At 42.8% G+C, this 26604-nt stretch overlaps 3 protein-coding genes and 1 pseudogene across 3 annotated transcripts in view; 1 reads left to right on the forward strand and 3 right to left on the reverse strand.

Annotated features, from left to right (window-relative positions):
* Positions 1-11969, reverse strand: part of piezo1 (piezo type mechanosensitive ion channel component 1 (Er blood group)) — a 77063-nt gene extending 65094 nt beyond the window's left edge. The window contains 1 exon segment of the mRNA XM_070445388.1: positions 11202-11969. Within this exon segment, the coding sequence (XP_070301489.1) occupies positions 11202-11265 (64 nt within the window). The 5' untranslated portion in view covers positions 11266-11969.
* A 1201-nt stretch (positions 11970-13170) lies between these two features.
* LOC112081150 (DNA replication factor Cdt1-like) lies at positions 13171-17016 on the forward strand (annotated as a pseudogene).
* Positions 17017-18832: 1816 nt separating this feature from the next.
* Positions 18833-21646, reverse strand: aprt (adenine phosphoribosyltransferase). The gene is made up of 5 exons (XM_023995337.2): positions 21500-21646; positions 21136-21239; positions 20625-20758; positions 20408-20486; positions 18833-20214 (listed from the first exon to the last, which is right to left on the reverse strand). Exons 1-5 carry the CDS (start codon positions 21589-21591, stop codon positions 20075-20077), a joined length of 549 nt encoding a protein of 182 aa, XP_023851105.1. The 5' UTR covers positions 21592-21646; the 3' UTR covers positions 18833-20074.
* An 818-nt stretch (positions 21647-22464) lies between these two features.
* Positions 22465-26604, reverse strand: part of LOC112081151 (N-acetylgalactosamine-6-sulfatase-like) — a 16857-nt gene continuing 12717 nt past the window's right edge. The window contains exons 6-7 of the mRNA XM_070445296.1: positions 23541-23658; positions 22465-22906 (exon numbers count right to left, since the gene is read on the reverse strand). Of these exons, the coding sequence (XP_070301397.1) occupies positions 22877-22906; positions 23541-23658 (148 nt within the window). The 3' untranslated portion in view covers positions 22465-22876. The remainder of the gene's footprint in view (positions 22907-23540; positions 23659-26604) is intronic.

Here is a 26604-nt window from a genome sequence, read left to right on the forward strand (position 1 = left end):
AGTTCATTCAAAGGACACTCATGACAGCACCTTCACAGCTGTGTGTGTGTGTGTGTGTGTGTGTGTGTGTGTGTGTGTGTGTGAAAGAGAATAGTGAGGTAAACCGCTGCCCTAATGAAGATAAGCAGAAACTGATTATCCAGGGCCTCCCGGGTGGCACAGTAGTCTAAGGCACTGCATGTACCACCAGAGATTCTGGGTTCGAGTCCAGGCTCTGTCGCAGCCGGCCGCGACCAGGAGGCCCATGCGGTGGCGCACAATCGGCCCAGCGTCGTCCGGGTTAGTGAGGGTTTGGCCGAAGGGGTAACCTTGTCTCATCGCGCACTAGGGACTCTTGTGGCGGGCCCGGGCGCAGTGCACGCTGGCCAGGTCGCCAGGTGTATGGTGTTTCCTCCAACACATTGGTGCGGATGGCTTCCGGGTTGGATGGGCATTGTGTCAAGAAGCAGTGCGGCTTGGTTGGGTTGTGTTTCAGAGGATGCATGGCTCTCGACCTTTGCCTCTCCCAAGTCTGTACGGGAGTTGCAGCGATGAGACAAGACTGTAACTACTACCAATTGGATACCACGAAATTGGGGAGAAAAAAGGGGATTTTTATTTTATTTTTAAGATTATCCAATATAAATTCCCGATCACACTTGTAGGCGATGTTATTGCTACGTTAGCTAGCATAGCTCATGCAGAAACACTTCATCAGGTCTAACCGTCGTGTCGAGCCGAACTGCGCACGTGAAGACCGTCAAACCAAAACGCACTCCTTCAATATAAAATTGTCCTTGACAAAATTAAAAGCGTGTCAGTTTGTCACTTTCACGAGCTTTAGTAATGACAGACATCGGCTCCAATCTAGGTTTTGCCTTTAGAATTTGAGAAAATGAACAACGCATGCATGTGTCACCTCTCCCATTGATTTACCAAATCCCAAGTCTGGTCTGTCTAGTCTACTTGGCAACGCGTTCCTGGAATTATCGCGATGTTGCGCCTCTGGGTTTGAAATCTCTGTGCTAATACAGTGTTTCCCGAATACCTACACTGGCCAGAATGTGTCTCACTTATAAAATACTTGATCAATTGCTCATAGTGAACCAAAGTTAGTGGCAAACAATACTGATGATGTATCTCAGGCATTGTTTGAATACATTTTGGTAATTGATTAAGGCAATAGCACAGATCAACATACACTTGCTTGGGGCCAATTTGAACTTTGGTCTTCCAATGCTACTGATCACATCATACAGATGTTAACAACCCACAGCTAAAAATATATGATCAAGGTCATTCAAATTTCAGATGTTTTTCATCATTCATTTAGTTTTATAGTCGTGAGAAGTGTTTTGGGTTCATCTGCAAGAAGACGACGGGAAAGTGGATCTTCAGATATAATGAACTGTCCCCTTCATGATTCAGTAACTCTACTGGGGCGGTTCATCAGTATGGGACGGAAACTTTCAGTATTTTCTCCATGAAATTTGAGGGTAGATTTAACCTAAATACATATGTAGCTAGAACTGACTTAGGTATTTCTGGCTGAGCAGCATTTCTTCCAGTCTATATTTAATTCTCACAAAGCACAGCAACCAAAGGCATGTAACTTTCCAGAATGCTGCTGTGTCTAAGTGAGTTTTAAGTCAGAGTTAGGTTTACAAACATATCATAAGCATCTCAGCCCTAAATTAAAGGCAACACAAAAGCCATGGCCTTATTTTCTTCTCTAGACACACTTGGATCCCAGTCAAACTTCGACACTGAGAGAAACACTGCCAAGCAGTTGAGAGCACTAACCAGGATGTGTGTGTGGATATGTGATTATCAGTTTAACTGTCAGTTTGTGATGTTTGGGAAACCGTGACATACACTATATGTACAAAAGTATGTGGACACCCTTTCAAATTAGTGGATTCGGATACCACTTTGCGGCTGAGCCGTTGTTGCTCCTAGACCTTTCCATGTCACAATAACAACACTTACAGTTGACCGGGGCAGCTCTAGCAGGGCAGAAATTTGACGAACTGACTGGTTGGAAAGGTAGCATCCTATGGACGGTGCTACGTTGAAAGTCACCGAGCTCTTCAGTAAGGCCATTCTACTGCCAATGTTTGTCTATGGAGATTGCATGGCTGTGTGCTCAATTTTACGTGTCACATACTTTTGTATATATAGTGTACATATGTGCACCGGGAGGACAGTCAGTCAATAGACTCCCTCACAGTTCTGGCACAGCCTGATAACCATTTAACCCTGCCAAGTTTATCAGTGTTCTACGTCAACTTCTCATTAGTAGTGCAGCTATGAGATCATTGTGGTTCCTCAGGTCATTGTGCCCACGGTGACACACAGGTTGTGTGTGTTAAACCTGCAGCTTAAGCAATGAGCACACTAACAAACAGGATGTGACACACTGAATATCAACGTGAACATCCAGAGGAAGGGAACACATGGAGGCCTGCCATTCACATCCATGGCCATCATCCAAAAACTGATACACACCCGTTTCTGGTTGAAAATGCTTCCATTTTCACTCACTATGAGTTTTAAAAAATAAGAAAACGTCAACATTGTGTGAGGTTGAATGATTAAAAAAAGAATTCTCCCTCTCTTCAAATACTAGAGTATCTTAAATCATACAGGGGTTTTCCTCAGTCTTTGCTGTGAGTACTGCACTAGACGTACAGTATACCAGATCTGGTCTCAGGAATGGCTAACTCTGGAGATCCCTTCTATCTCCACGGAGTTAGGTAAATCTGCTCTTAGTTTTTTGGCACCTGACTTGTGGAATGATCTCCAAGGCTCTCTAAAGATGGATGAATTGGTGCCTCTATGGCAATTCAAAAGGCTGATTGAGGACCTTTTTACTGAAGATTGTGTTTGTTTTCGATGATTGTGTTTTGCTTTTAGTGTATTGATGTGAATATTAATGTATATAGTGTATATTGATGTGTTTGGTGGGTATACAGGGCTCATCTGAGAAAGAGACCTTGGTTAAATAAAAATACAAAAAACACAGCTGATACACATTCAAAGTGTGACCCATCTGCCATTCTCATCACCGCCCCAAAGACAGACACCACGCACAGTGCACGGAACACTTACCGAATTGTCTACCCAGTAGCAAGGCAGTTAACCCCCAAAAACAACTGCTCCCTGGGCGCCGATGACGTGGACGTTGATTAAGGCAGCCCCTCGCACCTCTCTGATTCAGAGGGGTTGTGTTAAATGTGGAAGACACATTTCAGTTGAATGCATTCAGTTGTGCAACTGACTATGTATCCCCTTTCCTTATCATCCCTTTTCTTCTTCATGGTTAACGTACATGGGATGGAAAGGCCATTTACACTCAGGACTGTGTGTGTGGAACACATTTCTGCATTTGGGAGTAATAAGCACACTGAACCGTGGCATCTATGGCAGGTTGTGCGTTCTCTAAATGCGTTATTTGATGTCTGTACTGTACTTGGCCAAAAAGTCTTACTTCCTCCTTTTAGCAGCAGTGAAACTATTGCACATTACTCAACTTTCACATGAATATTGTCATTTCTTCACTTTATGAATCATCAAACTCAAAGTTGTGTAAATGCAAGAAGACACATAGGACTTTGTTTTTAGTTGTACTGGTGACATTAACTTTCTGAGAAGTTGACTTGCCAGTCTAAAGGTGGAAGCACGAGATTCATCTCAGGATGTTGCCATGGCACTCATCTTTACCATGGTAATACCATGGTAAACAGTCTGAACATCTGGGTGAGGTCGAGACACACTGAGGGCCGTAGCTACAGCTAGTGGAAATGACAACGCTCAGTTTATTCACAAAATAAACTCCACTGAGTAACGGAAAACCATTACATGCTTGGATTCAACTTTCAAACTACCATACATGAACATGTAACTGACTTCATGTATACTGAACACAAATATAAACGCAACATGTAAAGTGTTGGTCCCATGTTTCATGAGCTGAAATTAAAGATTCCAGAAATTCTCCATATGTACAAAAAGTTTATTTCTCTCAAATGTTGTGCCCAAATGTGTTTACATCCCTGTTAGTGAGCATTTCACCTTTGCCAAGATAATCCATCCACCTAACAGGTGTGGCATATCAAGAAGCTGATTAAACAGCATGATCATTACACAGGTGCACCTTGTGCTGGGGACAATAAAAGGCCACTCTAAAATGTGCAGTTTTGTCACACAAATCAATGCCATAGATGTCTCAAGTTTGCAATTGTGCAATTGGCATGCTGACTGCAGGAATGTCCACCAGAGCTGTTGCCAGAGAATTTAATGTTCATTTCTCTACCATAAGCCATCTCCAATGTTGTTTTAGAGAATTTGGCGGTAAGTCCAACCGGCCTCACAACCGCAGACCACGTGTAACTACGTTAGCCCAGAACCTTCCCACCCGGCTTCTTCGCCAGCCACCCGAACAGCTGATAAAATTGTGGGTTTGCACAACCAAAGAATTCCTGCACAAACCGTCAGAAACCGTCTCAAAGAAGCTGACAGACAGCGTGTATGGCGTCATGTGGGCGAGTGGTTTGCTGATGTCAACGTTGTGAACAGAGTGCCCCATGGTGGCAGTGGGGTTATGGTATGGGTAGGCATAAGCTACAGATAGATTAGGGCCTAATGAATTTATTTCAATTGACTGATTTCCTTATGAACTGTTACTCAGTAAAATCTTTGAAATTGTTGCATGTTGCATTTATATTTTTGTTAAGTCTTTCCATTGTTGGTGGAACATTGGGGCTGCTGGCTGGTGCTTCAGCTTGGCTCAACCTCTCCCTGTTTTTGTGATGGGGGGGGGGGGGGGTAGATTGGGCTACCATTGGACTGTGGTCTGTGTCCAGACATAGTAAAACAAGCACTCGCTTTGGGCTACAAAATCAATGTGTGGGTGTAAAGGTAATTAAAGGCAGTGGTTCTGCTTCCGGCTCCTGTAAACAGGCATGCCTCTGTGTCGTTACTAAATGCGGATAAGATAGGCGGATGGAGCCCTGCCCTCCCCACAAGCCTGTGTCACATTTCAGACTAGACTGTGAAAGCTGCTTCAACTGTCTCAACTAGTGCTGACTCACTCAGACTGAAACACACACACGTGTAGCAGTGTGTGGTAAAATCACTGGAGAAGCTAGGAAAAAATGCATTACAGCCTATCTGTGAGATTGCGCCTTTAACCTGATAGTTCATATGCCTTGCGTCAGTGATATATAGGCCTAAAGGCCGAGACAATAGGGAAACAACAGTGCAGAATAAATTCAAACACACCTTTGTGTTTCATGACAAAAACAGGAGAGCAACCTCTGTCGGGGAAGTCCACAAAAAGCATAGTGCATGTACCAAACAGTTACATGACCTTACAGCATGGTCAAGCAGTAATGTTTCCGACATTTTCGAACCACTAAATAACTATTGATTTACAACCACGGAGAGTTACCGCAAGTCGCAAAGAAAAACAGGAGCTGCCTCCACTATTCCAGCACCATTTCAACATCATCAATCACCTCTGCTTAGTCTAATACAGTGACAACTAAAATATACCCAAAATTGATTTAGTCCAAATCAACGTAAGCTAAATATGATGTGGCTGTCCATGGATCTGATTTTTGTGTGTGTGTGCGGTCGTGCTAGTAGAAAAAACATGTTGGGGGGTCGCGGCCACCGGGGGGGCTTCGGCCTGGGTGGGCGGACTCACCTACTTGTGTGTGAAACACCGATGCCATCCTCTCTTACATGTTGACTCACCCTACTTGTAGTGAAACACCGTGCCATCCTCCTCTTACATGTTGACTCACCTACTTGTAGTGAAACACGCGATGCCATCCTCCTCTTACATGTTGACTCACCCTACTTGTAGTGAAACACCGATGCCATCCTCCTCTTACATGTTGACTCCTCTCTGTTTTGAAACTGTCTCTTCTTCATTTGATTTTCACCCTACTTGTAGTGAACACCGATGCCATCCTCCTTCTTACATGTTGCATCACCCTACTTGTAGCTGGGGGGGAAACACCGATGCCATCCTCCTCTTACATGTTGACTCACCCTACTTGTAGTGAAACACCGATGCCATCCTCCTCTTACATGTTGACGAAACGGTTTATCACTCTGTCATACTGGACACGCTTCTATTTTTGTTGTCCTAGGCTACCTGGCTAAAATGCTTGCTTTCATAGGCAAAGTTAGCTAGTTAACAGTAGCCTTCTACATCTAGCTACATATTGAACTGCCATCCTCTCAGGCCAGGGGCACAATGTATAAATGAATGATTGGATCAGAATTGCCGTGATAATCAAAGGCCAGTACGGAGGATTAAGTAAGTAAAACCAAGCATATATCTTTTATTCCCCAACTTGCTGTGAGACCACTGTGAATCTCTAAACACTAAAACACACCAGACACATCTGCGATTTAGTTTAGCCCAGTAAGCCCACCCCGATTCATTCTTGGGAATGGGCATAATTGTCTCTTATTAGGTGTAAAAACAAATGGGATTAACCGAGGTAATGCAATGTACTCACACAATTTAGCGAGCAGGCCAACCATACTGTTTATAGCTTTGAACATGAGGTAATGAGCAGCAAGCCAGGACTTAAGGGTGAACTATTTTCCTCACCCACTTTGCCAGTCATGTCCCTCTCACATTCTCTTCTTATAGAACCAGAGTAGGCCATAGAATAGGCCTCTTGCAGGTGTACATCTCACTGACTAACTCATCTTTATGGCAGTGAGTGACCAAATAAAACAAAGATCTATCCTTGGCACCGGACAAAAGGAGAACTAGCATAGATCGATGCTATCTTACGTTCTCAAACATCTCTTCAACAGAATAGCACTTCAAGGCTGTGAATTACACTTCAACCAGTTGAATCAAAATCAAAAGGTAGAGATTGAAAATAATGTTTTAAACCCCTATCTATACATTAGCTTTCTCCTGGCTGTGTAATGTTAACAGTGTTTGGAGCATCGTTCTAGCTAATGGGTGTATTTAAGCTGTGCTGGAGCGACAGGCTACAGGTGTTTTCACTATGTACAGCAGCTGGAGAATCAAACGCACGGTTTATCAGACCTATGCAGCAGACTCACTGCGCACCCCATGTTTATTACATGAGCTTAACCTCACACACAACTATCCTCACACAGCACAGGACCCATGTTCAATTCTCCTCTTTTACGCCGCTGCTACTCTCTGGTTATTATCTATGCATAGTCACTTTAACTCTACCTACATGTACATATTACCTCAATTAACCTGTGCCCCCGCACATTGACTCTGTACCGGTACCCCCCTGTATATAGCCTCACTACTGTTACTTTACTGCTGCGCTTTAACTATTTGTTATTTTTATATTTTTACTTATCTATTTTTTACTTAACACTTATTTTTCTGAAAACTGCATGGTTGGTTATGGGCTTGTACGTAAGCATTTCACTGTAAGGTTGTATTCAGCGCATGTGACAAATACAATTTGATTTGATAGCTGCTTGATTGAAGAGTGGGTTGGGTTTGTATTGTCATTAAATAAGCACCTAGTATTGTTTGTCAAAGACAGTGTTGCATCATTGAAGGAAAGGGCACTCACTGGTCATTTAAATGGGGTTTTGTATAAGAAATTATTTATATTCACATTGCCAATGGAAATATATGTACAAATGAGAAATTGACATTTATAAAAGGAGGTTACACCACAGTATTGGTAGGCGACGCCAGCACGGAACATTTCATTTTTATATCATTGTGCCGCGACTGGCATACAGAAGTGTTCCAAAATGAAAGAGTTCATATCACACAAGTGTGTGTTTGTTATCACACAAGTGTGTGTTTGTGTGAGTAGAAAATATAATTGATGCAGTAGGTCATTATTTGAACTATATTTGATTGCTTGCATCAAACAAGTCCAGGTTTTCTCCAAATTTCCAAATGAATATAGTGGAAGCTTCCTGACATCCAGAACATACAGTGGGGAGAACAAGTATTTGATACACTGCCGATTTTGCAGGTTTTCCTACTTACAAAGCATGTAGAGGTCTGTAATTTTTAATCATAGTACAACTTCAACTGTGAGAGACGGAATCTAAAACAAAAATCCAGAAAATCACATTGTGGTGATTTTTAAATAATTAATTTGGCATTTTATTGCTACATAAGTATTTGATACATCAGAAAAGCAGAACTTAATATTTGGTACAGAACCTTTGTTTGCAATTACAGAGCTCATACGTTTCTCTGTAGTTCTTGACCATGTTTGCACACACTGCAGCAGGGATTTTGGCCCACTCCTCCATACAGACCTTCCCCAGATCCTTCAGGTTTCGGGTGTCCGCTGGCAATACGGACTTTCAGCTCCCTCCAAAGATTTTCTATTGGGTTTCAGGTTGAGACTGGCTAGACCACTCCAGGACCTTGAGATGCTTCTTACGGAGCCACTCCTTAGTTGCCTGGCTGTGTGGTTTCGTTTCGTTGTATGCTGGAGGCACCAGCCCAGGACCTCATCTTCAGATGCTCTTACTGAGGGAAGGAGGTTGTTGGCCAAGATCTTGCGATACATGGCCCCATCCATCTCTCCCTCAATACGGTGCATTCGTCTGACCCCTTTGCAGAAAAGCCATCCCCAAAGAATGATGTTTCCACCTCCATGCTTCACGGTTGGGATGGGTTCTTGGGTTGTACTCATCATCCTTCTTCCTCCAAACACGGCGAGTGGAGTTTAGACCAAAAAGCTCTATTTTTGTCTCATAGACCACACGACCTTCTCCTATTCCTCTCTGGATCATCAAGATGGTCATTGGCAAACTTCAGACGGGCCTGGACATGCGCTGGCTTGGCGGGGACCTTGCATGCGCTGCAGGATTTAATCCATGATGGGCGTAGTGTGTTACTAATGGTTTTTTGAGACTGTGGTCCCAGCTCTCTTCAGGTCATTGACCAGGTCCTGCTGTGTAGTTCTGGGCTGATCCCTCACCTTCCTCATGATCATTGATGCCCAACGAGGTGAGATCTTGCATGGAGCTCCAGACCGGAGGTGATTGACGCGTCATCTTGAAACTTCTTCCATTTTCTAATAATTGCGCCAACAGTTGTTGCTTCTCACCAACTGCTTGCCTATTGTCCTGTAGCCCATCCCAGCTTGTGCAGGTCTACAATTTTATCCCTGATGTCCTTACACAGCTTCTCTGGTCTTGGCCATTGTGGAGAGGTTGGAGTCTGTTTGAGATTGAGTGTGTGGACAGGTGTCTTTTTATAGAGGTAACGAGTTCAAACAGGTGCAGTTAATACAGGTAATGAGTGGAGAACAGGAGGGCTTCTTAAAGAAAAACTAACAGGTCTGTGAGAGCCGGAATTCTTACTGGTTGGTAGGTGATCAAATACTTATGTCATGTAATAAAATGCAAATTAATTACTTAAAAATCATACAATGTGATTTTCTGGATTTTTGTTTTAGATTTCGTCTCTCACAGTTGAAGTGTACCTATTATAAAAATTACAGACCTCTACATGCTTTGTAAGTAGGAAAACCTGCAAAATCGGCAGTGTATCAAATACTTGTTCTCCCCACTGTATATATATATATATATATACATACTAGGTAGTGTCCGAGGAAATCCCAAATAATTATCAGAGACTCCAGTCACCCAAGTCATAGACTGTTCTCTCTGCTACCGCACGGCAAGCAGTACCAGAGCACCAAGTCAAGGACCAAAAGGCTCCTGAACAGCTTCAACCCCCAAGCCATAAGACTGCTGAACAATTCATCAAATGCCCTCTGATGTGCACCTTCCAGCCTTGAATTGACCACAAAGATGGCAGGGTTACAGTCTGCATCCAGATGAGCAACAACAGATCTTGCTGACAACAAAAAAAGAGGACATGTATGATGAGGCCTGCAACTTCTAAACCACATGTGAAGAGCAACATTATGCGGTCAAAAAAGGGAAATCAGGTGTGTGGGTGAGACATAGACCTCAGATTGAAACAGTTGCAGCCAATGTGAAAATGAGTGGAGATTGGTTGGCCACGTGTAACGGGTAAGGAGGCTCGCGAGACACTTTCTGTTTCCTGTGAGCCACGGAGAACCCATGTGACAAGAGATGCCACATCTTCTAGCAGTATCCTGTCAACAGTCTGAACCATATCTATACCTGCCACAGAGCTCTTAGTAAGACCAGCAGGAGAATAGCTGGATTTTAGTGCATTAAAATTGGCTGTTGGAATGGAAAGTTTCAGGGACAAGGCTGAGATAGAAAATAATCTTTACAGATGACACAACTGAGGAGGACGGTTTCCTGTTAAAACACTTACATGATACTAATAAGCCTACGTGTGGGGGACAATGTCCTCAGTTCATTTACCAAGTCATAGGCCTACTACACTTGAAGCTACAAAACCAACTTTTCATTTAAACTACCATTTACTCTTGCGTTGTCCTTTGGCACAGCATCCTACCATTATATTGGCAAAGAATGGAGTATGAACAATGGTGTGCACTCTTTGAATGGGCACTCTATCTAAAACCTAAAAGCATTCTTTGGCTGTCCCCCTAGGATAACCCTTTGAAGAACCCTTTTTGGTTCCAGGTAGAACCCTTTTGACTTCCATGTAGAAACCTTTCCAGAGGTTTACATGGAACTCAAAAGGGTTCTACCTGGAACCAAAATGGGTTATGCTATGGGGACAGCCAAATAACCATTTATATATATGTGTGTGTGTGTGTGTGTGTGTTTTAACAGGAAAAGGTCCCGTCTAAAACCTCATGTAGAAAGGAAACCAGGCCTGAGTGTGTCTGCTAAATAAACACCAGATGAATCAGGAGAACTCACTGGAGTCTATCGGATCGGGGAGAACAGGAGAATCAGATAAATAAGTACAGCCTATTTTCATTGGGCATCCGTGCAAAAGAGGGAGGTCAAATACTTAACCCATAATAATCCTATTCATACAGAAGTGATTCCAATTTCAGATTATGTGATTTTTATCTGATCTATCAATGTCATTCTGTTAGTGTTCTGTATGTTCATGTTTTTATTGTAGCCTACCCCTGCCTGAAATTACATGAAAAAAATCCTAAAAAGTAGACAACAATAAATATAGCATGACATGCAAATTGAATATGTAGCAAAATAACATAATATCAATAATTTAGACCTATTGAGCACTAAAATGGAATTCTGGCTTAATTCAATTCACAATGGAAACACTGACAATTTACCTGCTAACAAGAACGTCGGCAACAGAGTGCAGTAGAGCAGTCCACATACCACCTGAAGCTCCATGAGCGGGCGTCCCAAATACACTGCTTAACTCCAGTCTACAGCCCCGCTGACATTCCTCGACGGAACGTTACATTCCACCCAATCAATTTTAATAAACCCAGTCCGCAATAATTGTTCATGGTTTTAAAACAGTCTTTTGAACCTAGAAAATAAAGCGGTGCGGTCATTCCACTAAGCAGACATATGACTTCCAAAAGTAAACTTTTTCAAGTTTCCAGAGTGATGGACCAACGAAATCGATTGCGGTTCTTGTTCTGTAAATCCACAAGACATCTTCACCTCCTCACATTGCGGCGATATAAAATGTATTCTCACGAAATTGTAAACAAAACGAACTACCAGCTCTCCCGTATTGAAACAACTCTCCTCTCTTGCCGCCCCTTGGACTGAATATTCCCTGTAAAGCAATATCTTCCTGGAAAAAGTGATTCACCAGTAGGCCTACTGCAACAGATGAACTGTTCTTTCAGTCGCTGTAAATCCAATTCACTCTCACTGGGTTGGCACTTCCTCTGAATTTTTTTCTCTCTTCATAACCTAACTAACAATTTTAATGTGTGTTTTCGAAAGCAACCTGTCCACGTGGAAGACTATCCCACAAGCATACCCAATTAATGTATGGTAATTTCGAAAGAAACGTATTCATTTTCAACCTATTCTATATCATAGTTAACGCATGTTTGAACATCTCTCACTGACAGCACCATCGCCTGCGATTTTCCTACTTGAGCACATCGTCGTTTTGCGTTGACACATGACACTTACAAACTTTAGCCTATGGCAGGAAATTATAGGTGAAATATTGCTCTGTGACACTCCTACAGCAACATGCTAATAAATAACCCTACTTTAACTGCGTAGTAAAACCAGTAACCTATGAATTTTGAGATTATACACCCGAAAACTCGTACACGGTCATCTTTTGAAGAAGTTTCACTGCTGTAACCTGCTTGAAATTGACGCTACAATCTTCAAAATAAATATTTTCTGGTAAATCATTAGCGTCATCTAGCGGTACGCCAAGTCCAACTCATCACCCTCACACACTTTTGAGATTATTGTAGGTCATGCATTCTGGATGTCTATGAGTTAAGTAATGTGATTATCTGACTGCTTCCTCTTTTTTAAATGGAAATTATTTGAAGAGGGTTTTCTTGATGTGTACATACACATCAATCACACACATCAAGAAAACCCTGTTCAAATAATTTCCATTTAAAAAAGAGGAAGCAGTCAGATAATCACATTACTTAACTCATAGACATCCAGAATGCATGACCTACAATGATCTCAAAAGTACATGGCCAGATAGGCCAACTCAAACTCAAAATATAGAAATAACATAGCATTGACCTACCGTACAACAAAAACTACACATTTTCACTGCATGCAAATACAAATTATACATGAGGGAAACTAGTAAAAAGGAGAAAAAAAAGCAACCATCTTTGCACATGAAAACAGAATCCTACTCATTACTTCACGTTGCCGTCGGCCAGAACCGAGCAACTGGCTCACGCGGTAATGTCTAGATGCGAGACAACTTTTGTCAAATTGATGTAAAAAAAAAAAAAAAAGTTTTTGCATTTTAGCTAACCCTAATTCTTTTCCTAACCTTAACCTAAATCTCATAACCTACTTTACTGCTCCTAACATGCTGCGTAAATTATCCTAAACCTGCTACGAAAAGTACATTTTTACAAAAGCAGTATCTCTTCTAGATAAATCAAATGCAATCAACGCTAATCATGAATATAATCCCATCAATCACACAATAGTTTCTAAACTACATACTGAACTGTCTTTTAACGCAGCTTTATCACAATTGATTCGTTCAAAAAAGTTGAATAACTATGCATTGGCCAATCATTAAACAAATCTATTTGAAATGGGCGGGAGGAGGCTTGTGAAGGTCACATGTCCATTTCGCGCGAAAGTGTGTTGACGTTCCTGTCATAGCGACTTTGATCAAGCCTGCATATATATCCCTCCGTGGCTCAAGCTGCTGAGTTGGAATTTATTTATCGATCGTCTTTCCTGACCAGAAGAGAATTGTGTGGTTCTAGATTGACATCATTATGTCTCAGGCGCGGGTCACCGATTTTTACTACCAGAGAAAGAAAGATGCTAGTGGGGCTAGGCATGGTGATGGCAATACCCAGGTTGTGGACACTGTAACAAGTAATCCTAGCACAAGATCAACTCGGTTGAAAAGCAAGAATGCAACATCTACAACAAAGGTTATGATAAAGACTTCAAACTCCACATGTTCTGAAAACAGTGTACAAGAGGAGTTTAGGAGGGTTATTGACGAGGCGACTTCGGTCGATAAGGTGGAGATCATGTCTGCTGTGCTGGCGAGGACCGACTCGGAAAAACAAACACTTTTCTCCAGCCCTCGAACTCCCAAGAGGACCTCTGCAGATGCTGATTTCGATCTTGGATCAGCTGTATTTTCAACCACTGCTGACCATATCATCGCAAAGAAGCGTCTTCGGATCGAGGCAAGAAAACATACCATCGCTGCAGGGACAAGTCCTGGGCCGTTTAAAGTTCTAGAGAATTCGGTCAGGAAGCAATTGATTCTCTTCAAAGACGACAAAAAGGTAATGTTGGCTTAATAATGGCCTATTTTTTTTTTATAAACTGCGTAAATTAAGGTGTGTGTGTGTGGTAAACACTCATAACTACGTGTTGTTCTAAGACAATCTTCATCAAAATAACGTAACTTTTACGTAGGCTAATCAAGACAAGTACAACGGCTTAATAAAGGTCATGTTAACTGACTGATATTATAGTCATAAGCTAACACCATTTACAGCTTTTAGGGCCACAAACTAGCGACCTCTTGCTAGAAATAACAACCTAGCAAGTCTGGTCCAGAATGGTCAGCTAGCTATTTATCATAAGCTAGACAGAACAGACCTCACAACAATTCATTTTTATTTTCCTAGTTTGGCTACTAGTAGCTAAATAATTTGACGACATTGTAGGGGGCTGAAAATGTACAAGTCACAACTTTTTTATTTATTTTTTATTTTTTGGCAACCCACCCTCAGGTACCCTATGTCCCCCAGGTACCCCATTCACTACCTGTTGATAAAGAATCAAATAATTTTTTCAATCGCAGTGCCAACCATTCTCCAACGGTTAAACCACATGTTCAGGGCAGCTCAAAACCAAAAGAGGGGCACAAGGTACAGTATTGTTGGTGGCATATGCTTTCACCTCTGCTCTTTGCTGTTATGTTTACACACCTGGCCACAATTCAATTCTATGGGAGAATGTTTCATTTTATCCCCTCAAGTTACTCCTTAGTCACACCATAATTGACAGCATCCTCACATGTTTTTTTTTGTAAAAAAAAAAGGTAATGTTTTTTTTCTACTACATCAGACTTTCTCCAAAGAGGATGTTGTGGCACTCGGGTTCCGACTTCAGAAGATCAAGGACCAGACACGGAAAGCTGAGAACCTGCCCGCTACGGCCCCAGAGTCTACTGCCCCAGACCTGAAGACAAAGCTAGCCTGTGTCAAAGAGCTTGCTGCTAAGGCACAACACCGGAAGGAGGAGAGGTTGAGAGAGGCCAGATCTACAGAGGAAAATAATCGCCCAAAAACCGAGGATGGGTGAGGATGAAGCAATTATTTCAATTATTGACAGCCTTAAATTCAGCCAGGGTGGGTGAAGCTCAAAATAGTGACATTTAATGCAAATGTTTCTGCCACCTTTTTTAGGGGTCTTTGTTGGGAAACAGTGTCATTTGAAAAGAGGCTGCTGTAGTGGCTTTGACTATAACTTCCTTTGTCCTGATCTGTAATATGCTCTTTTTCAGAGATAAGATCCCAGCCTATCAGCAGTACCATACTCTTGCCCAGGATGCTCCCCCTGGCCTCACCCTGCCCTTCAAGTACAAACTGCTTGCTGGAATGTTCCGTAGCATGGACATCATAGTGGGAATGCTTTTCAATCGCTCAGAGACGGTTACCTTTGCCAAAGTGAAGCAGGGTGTCCAGGACATGATGCACAAGTATGGAGCAAACTACAGTTGTCTACTTGGATGATTAGTAGAAATCCATGGGAAGGAGCAGCAGAAATATTAATTACTTTTTATTTTATTTCACAGGCGTTTTGAGGAGACCCATGTGGGCCAGATTAAGACGGTCTATCCTACTGCCTACCATTTCCGCCAGGAGAGAAACATTCCTACCTTCAGTGCTACAGTGAAGAAGTCTAGCTACCAGCTCACAGTGGAGCCTGACATTGAAGCTGGTGAGGGGATGGTCTCATGATGCTTTGTATTCTTTCAACACAGATGAGTGTATTTTAAATAACTGCTGATCTGAGTCTTTCTCTTGATGTCTGTTTTTGTTCCTCAGATAAGAGCAAGGCAGTGCTGGCTGCTTCCCACCTATTAGAGAGGCGACGTATCTTCCATCAAAACCTAATCAGCATTGTGAAAGGGCATCACAAGGTAGGCACCATTATAAGATAATATTTTGTAACTGTATACTTTGAGTTGACCTGACTTGGTAACCAATCTGTATATGTTGACTTTAGGCGTTCCTTGCCAAGTTGAATCCTCCTATTAGAGTCCCAGATGACACGCTTACCCGCTGGCACCCTCGCTTCAATGTGGATGAGGTGCCCAATGTCCTGCCCGGTGAGCTGCCCCAGCCCCCACAGGGAGCTGAGAAGCTAACCACTGCCCAGGAGGTTCTGGACAAGGCCCGCTCCATGATGACCTAAGGTACTTATGACCTGTTGTCCTAAATTCTCCTCTACACATCCAACCCTTAACACACACAGTCAATGCTGTTGTTTTATCTATATAACATCTGTGTGACGAAGACACTAGCCACTTTATATTGTGTACTTCCATTTTTTTGCATTGTTGCAGGAGCTTGCAAGTAAGCATTTCACTGCATGTATTATACTGGCTGTAAACTCTGTACGTGCTGAATAAACTTGATTGGATTGGGCTTTAGTTTGATAGGCATTCATTTCAATAGCATTGTTTGGTATTCATTTTGCTCTTTCCAGATGGAGAAAGCACTGGCCAACATGGTCTTGAAGACCGCAGAGATGGTCTGTGAAAAGAACAAGAGTGTTCCACAACTCCTGTAGCTCGCTGATGACTCACAGTGCCCTCAAAGGGGTGTCTCAGTCCCTGCTGGAGAGGGTAGGTCACCTTCCTGTTTGACTTAGGACACTAAATGTGTGTATGTAGTACAGTGTGCCCTATGCAGTGAGGACTGAGACTGACCCTCTCTTTTGTTGTAGATCCGAGCAAAGGAGGCTCAGAGCTCCAAGCTGCATGACCGGAACCCTCCGCGGGGGAGCGCCTTGTGATGATGTAACGGCTGGGGAGACTGGCTCGGATCCTGCGTAACGTCTTTGTGGCAGAGAAGAAACACACTGATCATGGAGGTGGCCTGTACCGGGTGGTCTCTAGTTACCGCCTCTGCCATGAGCACAGGTGAGTCTCTGAAGAAATGCCTGATATGAAATCCTATATTTTTACTTTTAAAAACATCCATTGGTTTTCAGTGCATTCGTTTTGACATTGACTGACTTTTTTTTTTATAGGTGATATGGAGCTGCACCTTCGCCTGCTGGCAGAACTGACTCCTGGATGGCTTACCATTCACACAATTAGAAAGGACTTTTATCTCAAGTTGATCAAGAATGGACATGAATGTGGTACTGGAGAAGCTGAAGCAGAAGACCAAAGAGGAAGAAAGGCTTTGAAGCTATGATTTCAATGTGTAATTTTGAATAGAGACATTTGGCCTTTGTGTGTGTGCATATACACTGCTCCAAAAAATAAAGGGAACACTTAAACAACACAATGTAACTCCAAGTCAATCACACTTTTGTGAATCAAACTGTCCATTAGGAAGCAACACTGGTTGACAATAATTTCACATGCTGATGTGCAAATGGAATAGACAGGTGGAAATTAATGGCAATTAGCAAACACACCATAAAGAGTGTTCTGCAGGTGGTGACCACAGACACTTCTCAGTTCCTATGCTTCCTGGCTGATGTTTTGGTCACTTTTGAATGCTGGGGTGCTTTCACTCTAGTGGTAGCATGAGACGGAGTTATACAACCCACACAAGTGGTCAGGTAGTGCAGCTCATCCAGGATGGCACATCAATGCGAGCTGTGGCAAGAAGGTTTGCTGTGTCTTGCAGCGTAGTGTCCAGAGCATGGATCAGGAGGAGCACTGCCAGAGCCTGAAAATATGACCTCAGCAGGCCACAAAATGTGCATGTGTTCTGCTCAAACGGTAGAAACGAGCTCCATGAGGGTGGTATGAGGGCGACGTCCACAGGTGGGGGTTGTGCTTACGCCAACACCGTGCAGGACGTTTGGCATTTGCCAGAGAACACAAGATTGGCAAATTCGCCACTGGCGCCCTGTGCTCTTCACAGATGAAAGCAGGTTCACACTGAGCACATGTGACAGACGTGACAGAGCTGGAGACGCCGTGGAGAAGTTCTGCTGCCTGCAACATCCCCGCATGACCGGTTTGGGGTGGGTCGTCAGGTGTGGGTGGCATTTCTTGGGGGCGCACAGCCTCCATGTGCTCGCAGAGGTAGCTGACTGCCATTAGGTACGGAGATGAGATCCTCAGACCCCTTGTGAGACCATATGCTGGTGCGGTTGGGCCCTGGGTTCCTTCTAATGAAGACAATGCTAGACCTCATGTGGCTGGAGTGTGTCAGCAGTTCCTGCAAGAGGAAGGCATTGATGCTATGGACCGCCCGTTCCCAGACCTGAATCCAATTGAGCACATCTGGGACATCATGTCTCGCCATCCCAACGCACGTGTCACCACAGACTGTCCAGGAGTTGGCGGATGCTTTAGTCAGGTCTGGGAGGAATCCCTCAGGAGACCATCCGCTACCCTATACAGGAGCATGCCAGCGTTGTAGGGAGGTCATACAGGCACGTGGAGGCCACACACACTACTGAGCCTCATTTATGAACTTGTTTTAAGGACATTACATCAAAGTTGGATCAGCCTGTAGTGTGGTTTTCCACTTTAATTTTGAGTGTGACTCCAAATCCAGACCTCCATGGGTTGGTAAATTTGATTTCCATTGATAATTTTTGTGTGATTTTGTTGTCAGCACATTCAACTATGTAAAGAAAAAAGTATTTAATAAGAATATTTCCTTCATTCAGATCTAGGATGTGTTATTTTAGTGTTCCCTTTATTTTTTGAGCAGTGTATATATTTGTGACTTCAAGTCTTTGATTATTGTACAATGTATGGCTGGTTTTTAAAGCAAGTAAAATAACTTGTACCAATTCAATAACCATGTGTCATTTTTGTATAGATTAAAACTGCAATGATTTTGTCAATTCTAACACTGACTCATTTTGTGGGTGGTTTTACAGTTGCGGGAGGCTGTTTCTGGTTGATTAGGTAGTATGACACCGTTGTCTTACTTCTGTAATAAACCTTTCTAGTTACCCATGTCAAACTGCCTTTTTTGCTTGCACAGATTTACAACAAGCAGGTTCTTATTCTGTAGTGCACATGTTTCTCCAATGTGAAAAGTTCATTTTTATTCTGCACAAGTTTGAAACAATTAACCAGTCATGGTGAAACAAGTATACTGACAAAATGTCTCAATTGCACCAGTACATAACAGAAGGTATCTTTAGACATTGATACTTATTGCATATAAATGAGGGCTAGCACAATAATGGTTATAGATGAAGACAGTAATGAAAATAATAGCACATTGATGGGTACACACAGATGGTCTATATTGACAAGAAAGCTGTGACTGCTCAAACAATAGAAATGGCAATAAGGCAGATATGCGTGCAAAACTAAGTTTTTCTCAATGTCATATAGATAATTTAACCATTATTTTACCAGTTAAATTGGCTGAGAACACATTCCCATGTACAGCACCGACCAAGCTGAGAGGGGGATAAATGAGACAATTGGAAGCTGGGGATGATTAGGTGACCATGGTGTGAGGGCCAGATTGGGAATTTACACTGTGTAGGGTGCCATCTTTCGTATGGGATGTTAAACATGCATTTTTTAAGACCAGAGGAAAAAGTGCCTCCTACTGCCCTCCAACACCACTTCCAGCAGCATCTGGTCACCCATCCAGGGACAACCCTGCTTAGCTTCAGAGGCAAGCCAGCCAGCTGGCACTTCCTTTTGGCATTTTTTAAATTTATTTCTCATCTACACCTTGTTGAGGGTCAGTATTTTGAACCGATGTAAGAATAAGTGGCTTTTCAATTGCACATTGTTATCAAAGAAGCCTCACGTAATTTGACAGAGTTCCATAGAAAAAAGGGTTAATCTCATGTGGACCGGTTTTGGGAAGAGAGAATCAGCTCGCTTCGCCTCTTTCTCTATGGTACTCTTCCTGCTTTCGCCAGTCCACCCATTATGCCATTATTGACTTGAATGGGGACGCCTGTTCTATTCATATGACGGCACGTGGAGGAGAGGAGAAAGATGTGTGTAAAAATATTTTTGTTGTTGCTGCTATTCGAACAGTTATTACAGTGACCGTGGTCATTTGGCTGGCCAAATAGTCTTCCAGAATTCCATAACCGTCACAGACGTACTATGTATACTTATAAAATGAATGGCATTTGCTTTATAGTACATAAGAATGCTTTGAAAAGTTTACCTATGTAACAAAAACAAAAGTCTCCATCACAATTCATTACAGTTGGGTAGGAACTGTAAGACAGTAAACTGCATCAAAGTAGTGTGTTCTAAACCATACTGAATGGAACACTTGGAATTGTTTTGACCTCAATACTGCACCAGGGAGAAGAGGGTATTTGGCTTCAGCTTTTCAACCCCGTTGAGCTCTTTGAGCTCAATGACCACCATGCAGCCCATTACCTCTGCATTCTGTTTCTTCATGAGCTCACAGGCAGCATACAGGGTTCCTGACAAACAGTAGAGAAAGTTAGGTAGAGTACTACTGAGTAATATGGAGGCATTGTCATCGACACTAGTCTCAAAACAAAGACGGGTAATGCCAATGAAACACAGTTCCCTCCAATCAATATATATTTTTTATCTGTCACACTGTCCACTTACTTGTACAAAATACACCCCATAAACAGTGAAATGCCTCACCTCCAGTGGCTAGTAGATCATCGATGAGAAGCACTTTCTGTTCTGGAGCCACTGCATCCACCTGGATCTCAACCTCAGCCTGATAAAGAATATTAATTGAAAAGGAAAAAAATAATAGGTTCCAATCCATATGTACTTTTCAGAGGCTTGGAGCTGTGATATGAAAGGACAGAAAGGTGTAGGAGGTAATACAGCTGTCATCACCAGCCAATTTCACCTCTCCATACTCCAGTTTGTATGCCACAGACACTGTAGGCCCTGGGAGCTTTCCCTTCTTCCGGACCAGCACAAATCCCACTCCTAACCTCTGGGCTAGAAGGGGTCCGAAGAGAAATCCCCGAGCATCCAGACCTACAGGACATATATCCCGCTGTTAGAACACAGTGATCATCCATGGTGTTGAAGGAAATATGTGGTTAAAAGACAGGTGCAGCTGTAACCTTCAATGAGCTCAGAATTGCATAATTCCCAGACAGCAAGAGAACTGGGGAGCTGCATGGTGTCCTCAGTGACACATGCGCCAGTCCCATTGCTTCTCATGTTAATGTTCCTCAGGAGCTGCATATGACAGTGACAAGGACTGCTTTTACACAGACAGCCCAATTCTGATATTTTATCCACCAATTGGTCTTTTGACCAATCACATCAGATCTTTCTCAGAGCTGATCTGATTGGCCAAAAGACCAAATTGGGCTGCCTGTCTAAACGCAGCCATGGGGATGACTCACCGACAATCAGTTCTACTTGGGGATGAGTCTGCCTCACATGTTCCTCAAAAAGATCGATGACTGCCGTCAATGCACCCGGGTCTTTAAGAATTGGACAGATGTCTCTGTGTGACACACAAAAACACATCATTCACATTTGCTGTTGAAATAAATATTCTAACTAGCTATCTCGTAAAATGTATCTTCTATCGAGCATTTCAACATAGCTAGCTAGCTACTACAAAATAGTATTACACGCATGCACGTTATTTTGAATAGAAAGCTAGCATTGCAAAGATGGCTAGCTATCTAACTCAGCACATGAATGTAACGCTAGCTAGCTAGGTTTATCGCGATAATCTATCATTCACTACCTAACAGTTACCTGAAAAGTATTCCTTTGCTTGGGAAATCAGGAAAACATTTTATGTGTTTGGTGACCAAATCTAACTTTGCTTCTCTCGTGTGGACTGCCATTGCTAGCTGAGCGTTAACTTCATGTGGAATCGTCTGTGTGGACTTTGAGGCAAAAGGTCAGATGCCGGTAGTCATGCGACAAAATCCGGGTCGTCACTAGTTACCACAGCCACAAAGTCAGAAACTCAGCCTATTTGTACAATGTATCTTCTTAAAATCAGACGTTGAACGTAACTACACTGCTGACCGTATGCCTAACCTTAAATTAAAAGCAAATTGTAGATATGCTATCTAGTGGAAACCCCAAACCCGTGCTGTTCGTTGACTTCGAGACATCGATTGGGTATTCCCTAGATTCCCCAGCCACAAAGTCAGAATAAACTGCCTTTATCGTAAAAATGTATGACAACAAAAATGAGCTTTTTGGTCGTCATTTAAGGTTAGGGTTAGACATACGGTTAGCAGTGTGGTTAAGGTTAGGTTTAACATTTAAAAAAAATATATATATATAGACTGTAGAAATAGGCGGGATTTAGCTATAATATAATTGTCATCAATAATAATTATATGAATATTCCTCTCATAATAGTGAGAGGAATGCCGAGGCGTCACCCAAGTAGGTGCTTCACAGAGTGGAAGAGAATTCCAGTGGCTATAAAAATCGGTCTGATTCCGACTTGCCCTGTACAAGATCATCAGCAGACTTCATCACCATCATTTACCATCGTCTGACCAGTTCCCTCCGCTCAAGCCACGAACCGATGACCCTCTCCCGATTTCTATTATAAAAAGCGCTCGAAGTTGAATAAATTACTATTATTATGACTTTGTGACTGTGGAAACAAGTGACGACCCATCGATTGACGCAGAAATCTTCAATCTGCCGCCCACTAGAAAACATCTGTCAAGAACATTTTGAAAAACAACGTGGCATAAAAATGAAACATTGTTTTATTCTAGTTAAAACAGCTTGTTGTTGTTGTTGTTGCCCTATTTCAATGTCTTCCACAATAGTGCATAAGTAAGTAAAGAGAGAGAAAACATATACAGAGATGGCATCATAAAAAAAGCAGTTGCAAATCAGCTTCATTCTATTAATAATCATATGGTACACAGACAGCATTCGTCCCATTGTTAATGTCCTTCATTCAAACCATATGTTGTTCTGTTTCAACATTACAAGTTAAAAACGAATAGAAATTCAAGTTGAATTCCTGAAAATTGCTCTTCATCAAGGCAGCATCTTCGCTGACATCCTCCCTCTTCCCAGGGTGGCGCTGAAACAGATAGCTAATGCGGCCAGTCACACTTCCACGGCTGTGACTTGGGTGCTTTAAGGCATTTCCTAACTTTTCACATCCTGGAGGTGCCTGTTCTGTCAATGAAAGAAACCACAGAAAACATTCTTACACATTCATTCACTTGAGCTGAACATTATTACAATTATGTTCTCCAAGGAAACCACATGGGGGAGCTGCTGCTACACTAGTGATACACAGATCTCAGAATCATGGACAAACTGCTTCAGCAATGAGCATACAAAGCAATGTTCCTTTTTAGCTGTTTTGTAAAAACGAAAACCAATGAGACAGACACTCCCTATTTTTTACAAAAGCAGCTAAAACCCACAGGAACAGTTGCTGAGACAAAAGGTCCAAGAATCACACTGCTGTGTTTTTCCACAAATAACAATAAGATAGTCTATTATTTTACAAACAAAGGGAAAGAAAATAGCTCTGGTAAACAAATCTGAAATTGTGCCCACATAGTTTACTGAAAGCATTCAGCATTATAAAAAGATAAAGGAAATGAGAAAATGCGTCCCTACAGCAAGATCTTAATCAATTTATTTTCTAAAATAATTTTCTTTGTGAAAGAACACACAAGTCAGAGATGTTAACACTGGAAACAAAAGCCACAGAACAATACTATGAAACAAAATGTATTATATCAAACAAGTTAAAGGAGGCTACATGGGAAATGGACATTCTGTGTAGTATTGATCTTACCATGACAGCCATGTCACACATATTGAGCTGGGGCACACCTGGTACCAAACCCTTCTTATGCTTCTCCACCACTGCTGTGATCCGACTCAGTACATCCCAGTACTCCTTAGTCACAACACTGCAGAGAAACACACAGACGTAAGTAGTTGTGCAAAACACTCACCACACATACAAACATACCATTCAGTCAATATTGGCATGTGGTCACACCATCCAGAATAACAACAGCACAGTAAAGGCATACGGCTACATCTTGTATTCACACACTAACACAGACTCACCTAAAATGTCTGAACAGATGCATGAGGCTCTCCAATCAGAGCTTGGTCAAGGACAAACACTCAGGTTTTCACCTTCTCCCACACACAAACAACACACCACACACACAACACACCAATGGCGTGGTTATACAATTTAACATAGAGAATAGATGTCAGTCACAGCACATAGACAGATGACAGAAGGTCACTGCTCACACAAATGCACATTCACACACAAACACAGCAGGCCTACAATATAGATCAGTGTAAAACAATCTCTGAATGATTAGTAAAACATTTTTCATAAATCAGTTTCATAAATCTGCAGCTGTCTTCCATGTGCTGTACAGCCTAAAATGACTATCTATTATCATTGTATGACACCTGCCTGCCTTTAAACAACTGATATAATCCATAGCGAATGGACACTAATGACTGAAACGCTAGTTTAAAGCCGACAAGCTTAACTCATACGAGAGCCTTTTGACAGCAAACACACCTACCAATTCATGCACAGGCGTATACACGCACACACACACACTGCCCCTTCGGGGCTGCCCTCAGCAGGATGGGCCATGTTTCCTATCCCCTGTCTCTCAATTATTCTTGTTGGACACGGCGGAGCACCTCTGTGCATTATTATATTCAGTGTGTAAAACGCAGAGGCCCTGAAGTGTTTCAAAGGAACACTGCTCTGTCTGCTCTCAATAGAACCTGTAGGGTTAATGGGCTCTCTGTGTTTGGGGGGAGTGGGCGGTTGGTGGCGCGACACGTGGATAGACAAATATCACCAGTGCAATTACACCCATAATACAGTCGCAAGCAGCACCTGTGCCAGCCCCGTCCCCCCCGGCCCTCCCCAAAGCCAGCTCTCTGATTGGCCCCTGGGGAGGGTGTGCGTGAGGTGAAGTGTCAATTAGTGTAATAACCCCAGGCCCTGTCCGGCTCACACCGCCCCTCCACCCCCCCTTCGCCTCCCAGAGGGCAGTGGGGCTTCCGCCACACAATAGCACCTGCTCCCCCCCTCCCTCAGCCTGTGCTAGTCCTATWTTCACACCCTCTGCTCTCCCATCATCACTACTCTACTGCTCCAGTGTTCCCCCACCCCAACTCATCCTTTAGGTCCTTAACCAGGCCATGGCGGTCTAAACTTACCATCTGCTCTCCGCCTTGGCTTGCTAGTTATTTCTTATGGTTGTGTGGTGACGCAATACGGTGCAATGACCCAGAATCACAACATACCACGGCCTTGATCATATTTTTAATGAGTTAAGGTTTCTATAGAAACAAGTGTTTCATTTCAGACAAAATGTTACTATGTATGTATTTGAAATCACAAATTCTGCTTCATGGACCAAAGACAATATCTTGATCAAAATGATGAAGATTTCATTACCATCCTATCCGTTTCTCTGCTCTGTATTGATCACTGTGATTCGTTTTCAGATAACTTCTGAAGCTGCTTTATCTCACTAAATATTAGAACCATACATCAGAGCCAGACCAAACGCCATGTGCAACACAGGCGGCTGGTGGCACCTTAATTGGGGAGAACGGGCAAATAGTAATGGCTGGAACGGAATCATGGAATGGTATCAAACACATGGTGGTTTCCATGCTTTTGATTCCATTCCATTTACTCCATTCCAGACATTATTATGAGCTGTTCCTCCTCAGCAGCTTCGTGTGGTGTGCAAAGTGTACACTCAGCCCTTTTTGATTTAAGACTATTCTTTGTCTATGCATTGAGCACCCTAACCCTAAAAATATATAGATAAAAACATGTTTATTTCTCCCCTCAAATAAAGAAAACTCCAGTCAGCACAGCCTCATTATCATTACTATAACCCTTAGCTCACTGGTGTTAAAGCAAAAACTGGAATAATAATAACGTGGATGCAAATGAACTCTTTTGATTTATAATGCATGACACCCAGGGGGAAGGCGGCATTGCTCAGGTGTGTCACTACACTCTGATTAGTGATTCATAACCCCACTGGTAGAGTGAACACACACACACGCAGGCAGGCAGGCATCAAGCAGAGGGAATTGAAGAGACAATCAAATACCTCAGCCCTTTCTCCTCCTCCTGTGGAAATTGAGCAATTCGGTGAAGACTATTGATTGGGGGCTGAAGTGGTTGTCGGCAGCAGATGAGGCCAGAGTGTGTAGGGCTGCCTGCTACATTAGCCCGAGGCAGGCTGGGACTTAAGTGCTCAGCACAGGGTGACGAGGGCCCAGGGGAAGTGAGCCGGAGCAGCAGGAGGCAGGGCTAAGTCCAGTCCCACTGGGACACAGGCAGGGAGAACTGGGCTGTCTTACTATACACTGGACCCAGTCAGCCACACCTTCCCACTGATCTATTAACCACAGGAGGAGTCATCTACCACACCAATAGAAGAGGACCAATAACAACAATTTCATGTGCTCATGTACAGTCTGAAAACGCTTACTCGTAAATTCACTGACAATCGGAAATAAATGTTTGATCTAAATGTCTCACAGCGGTAGAATGTTGATCTCTGTGTGATTGTCTTCTTACTGTACATCAATGAGAAACACAAAATATGAAATATCCTAACTCAGATATGAATGGAAAAGCATCTTCTGTATCCCCCTGGATTCCTGCAGCAGGTCTCTAGTGAGTGTGTCCATGTATCCTAAGAGGCTGGGACAGTGGAGCGACTGCCTGGGCAGCGTGTGTTACTGCTGTAGTATCAGCCTGCCACACAACTGAAGGTATGTGTGCAGACAGGCCCTACATCATCTTAAGTGGCTCTTTAGGTGCAGACAGAGATTAATGA

Source organism: Salvelinus sp. IW2-2015, linkage group LG10 (genome assembly GCF_002910315.2).
Source record: "Salvelinus sp. IW2-2015 linkage group LG10, ASM291031v2, whole genome shotgun sequence".
In the NCBI taxonomy this organism is placed as follows: domain Eukaryota; kingdom Metazoa; phylum Chordata; class Actinopteri; order Salmoniformes; family Salmonidae; genus Salvelinus; species Salvelinus sp. IW2-2015.